Genomic DNA, 3,366 nt, shown 5'->3' with positions numbered 1-3,366 from the left:
ACCTGGGACCATACAAGTATGGAAGGCTCGTGTACTAGGTTGTCCACAGGCTTCCTGGGATTGGCAGAGTAGGACTAGCTCCCTAGAAAAGAAAACAATGAGGTTTCCCAGGGATTCCCAAGGTACTGACTGGGTGGGTAAGAAAATTCACAGCCCTTGTAAAGATAACTACCTCTCTGGGAGGAAGTTCCACACCCCAGCCTCTGGGTAGAGAACAACATTGTTACAACTGTGTCATGCATCTGCTCTGGAACCTTTACATATCTTTTCCCACATCTGTAGAACAGACTTTGTGAGCTCCCTTCATTTCTCTTGCCTCACCTCACCAATTTAAAGCTTCTGTTCCCGATAAAGCCTATTTAATTCCTAATGCAGCTCTGCTTCCTTCTCCCACCCTCCAGGATACTCCCACATAACCCTGAGGGAAATCAGTTGGAGCTTCTCTACTAGATTCTGGAAGGGAGCCAACATCACAGGCGGGAGAGCCTGGTCACAGACAACTGGCAGACAGTCACAGTGCCAACCACAACCAAGGCCATCAGGTCACCCTGTCGTGATCAGCACAGCCCCAGAGTCCTCTCACCATGGACTCCGCAGAGTATGTGCTCTGTGGCTGGAAGGGTCAGCTGTGGCCTGCAAGAGTATTGTCCAGACCTAGGATCTCAGCCCATAGTAAGAGGAGAGGGGCCCCTTACCTGGAGGTACAAATCCTGCCTATGGGTGAGAAGACAAGAGTGAGGAGCACTGAGGTAAGGCCCCTAACCAAGTCTGAAATTGTGACCATCGCCTCCACGGCAGGGAAGGAATCACAGGGCAGTAGCTTTCCAGGGCAGACCAGGGCATACAAGAGAGCCCTCAAGGTGGCACTGGATATCCTGGGGGAGGGAGACTCTTTGTTTCAAGGAGGAAGGGCAGATGGCCAAAGAACCAGCACAATGGCTCTTGAAAAGGTTCCGGAAAAGCAGGCCAGCTCCAGCCCACGCCAGTGCCTGCGCCTCCAAGGACACAACCAGAAAGGCCAAGGGCTCTCCCAGAGGGGTCCTGTGAAGCAAGACTGCCACCCAGATCCTGTGTTGCCGGTAGGCTCACAGAAAGTGCCCTTAGTGCAAGGGGGAAAAGCCCAGACACACACTGCTGTTGGGCCCCCACACTTTGAGATGCAAGGGAATGTGCTAAGAGGCATCAAAGAGGGGTCAAGATACTCAGCAACTGCAGGAAATGCTGGTCATAATTTAGGGATGAAAAGGTTGAGCACATCTAAGCTCGGGCCTTTGAGTGCCCCAACCTCCCAGGAGGGTGCCCAGGCTAAGAATGAGCAGCAGGCTGCCTCTAGGCCACCAAGGCGCCTCTCAACCTTGCCCAAAGCCCTCAAGCAACAAACAGGGTGTGCTGGCCTAGAGATATGGGTTACTGGAGTCCAAGGGAAGACCACCCTCCCAGAGAACAAGGAAGACCCCTGCCTGGGAACCCTGAGGCCAGCTGCAAACAGGGCAACAACAGCTTGTATGCCTCCAATCCCGAGGCTGCGAAGATCGCTCCGCATTGCTAGCAAGAAAAGGAAGATGCACGTGACATGTCCACAGTGCAGGTTCCCAGGAGTGCAACCTCAGGTGCACTCAAAGGTGACTAACACCAGGTTCAAGAGGTGGGGGACCGGGATTCAGGAAGGAGGCCAAGCCACCAAGGTGGTTTCTGCCCAGCTGCCAAATACTATTGAACAAGGAATGCTGGTCTGGTTCAAATTTCAGGACCTTCCTTTCTGGCCAGCAGTGGTCAAGAGTGTTAGCCAAAAAGACAAGATGGCAAGTGTGCTGTTGATTGAAGGCAACATGCAGTTTGAGCACAGGGGTGTCCGTGTCCCTCTCCACAAATTGAAGCATCTGGACTGTGGGGAGAAAATATCGCTCATGAAGAGAGCCAGCAGAATGTACAAACATGGCATCAGCTGGTGCTTCTCCGTGATCGACCACTACAGAGAGGGCCTGGCTTGTGGTTCCTTCCTGGGCTCCTTCATGGACTACTACACCGCCCAAGCCAGTTACCCGCTAAGGAGAGCCATCCAGAATGGGGACCTACACATTGATTTCCCCAAGGTGAGCTATGCCGATCTGGAAGACTGGGAAGAGGAGACAGCCCTGGGTGGGAAGAGGCCCCACAAGAAACTCCTACCTGACCGCATGAGGGCTGCTTGGGACAGAGCCAACCAGAAGCTTGTGGACTTCATAGTGAAGAGAAAGGGGGCCGACCAGCACCTGCGGGACATCATGAAGGGCAGAAAACAGTCCAGGTGGCTGGACAAACTTTGGAAGTCAAAGAAGGAAGTCTTCTGCATTGAGACCTACCTGGAGGATGAGGAACAGTTGCATCTTGTGGCCAGGCATTTGCAAGAAATAGCCAAGGAAGCAGATGAGGCCCTGCTCTCACTAACAAGAGGAGACAAAGTGCGGTTTACCATGGAGGTGCTTTTCCCAGAAGCAATCATCTGCTCCATCGCTGCCCTGGATGAGCTCAGCTACAAGAAGGCAGAAGAGAAGTACCTACGTGGCCCACCCGTGCACTACCGTGAGAAAGAGCTCTTTGACAAGACCATCTTAAAGGCTGCCCGGAAGAGGCCAGCAGCCAGGATTCAGGCTTCCAGGAACCCTCCTGCGCCCACTCCTTAGAAGGGAGCTCCTCCTATCAGCCGTCACCCTTGCAACTCCCAAGACAGAAAACAGAGAAAGCAACTCCAAAGAGGAACATCCAGGAGACTGTGGGGTGTGCTGTGGGCTTTGTGTGGACAGCTTCTCACTGAGGGTTTCTTCCCCCACATTGAAATAAATGTTTACTTTCCTGTTTGGCAGTGCAGTGCAGTGCAGTGCAGTGTAGATGGGTTCTACAGAGAGACAGATCCTGTTAGCTTCAGGCCAGGCTTAGCCCTCTTTGGCCTGTGCCCCGGTTCACACAGTCCCATGGAACCTCACTAACCTTGTGTGGAACATTGGCTAGCTAGGCACAGCCTCTCACTCTCTGCAGGGACCCCACACATCCAGACAGTAGACCAGGTTCCTGATGATACCCTGCCTCTGACTCCCCCATACTTCCTGTCCTCTCCTCCTTAGGGTGCTATGGATGGGGCCAGCTTGGCTTCCACTGTTTTCTCCATTACCTCCTTTTTCATCCATTCACATTGAAGGAGAGGAACAGATATGTTTTGAGGCTGTTCTTTGAAGCCAGAGAAAGGAAGTGAATGTGACCCTGGAGATAGTCTGATTTCAAAGAACAGTATATTATATTTTACAAGTTCTCTCTCTCTCTCTTTCTCTCTCCCTTTCTCTTCCTCTTTCCCCCCTTCCTCCCTCTCCTCCTTTTCCTCCTCTCCTTCCC

The 3,366-nt window shown here is 52.6% G+C and overlaps 1 protein-coding gene across 1 annotated transcript; it reads left to right on the top strand.

Annotated features, from left to right (window-relative positions):
* The first annotated feature begins 584 nt into the window (after positions 1-584).
* Positions 585-2,718, top strand: LOC132651552 (PWWP domain-containing DNA repair factor 4-like). The gene has a single exon (XM_060376801.1). The coding sequence runs from the start codon at positions 585-587 to the stop codon at positions 2,661-2,663; it is 2,079 nt and encodes a 692-aa protein (XP_060232784.1). The 3' UTR covers positions 2,664-2,718.
* The last annotated feature ends 648 nt before the right edge of the window (positions 2,719-3,366 follow it).

Source organism: Meriones unguiculatus (genome assembly GCF_030254825.1).
Source record: "Meriones unguiculatus strain TT.TT164.6M chromosome X unlocalized genomic scaffold, Bangor_MerUng_6.1 ChrX_unordered_Scaffold_31, whole genome shotgun sequence".
Classification (NCBI taxonomy): domain Eukaryota; kingdom Metazoa; phylum Chordata; class Mammalia; order Rodentia; family Muridae; genus Meriones; species Meriones unguiculatus.
This window is presented reverse-complemented; position numbering and strand designations above follow the sequence as displayed.

Coding starts and splice junctions, on each gene's coding strand:
- LOC132651552 (XM_060376801.1), top strand. CDS start 585: ATGGACTCCGCAGAGTATGTGCTCTGTGGCTGGAAGGGTCAGCTGTGG.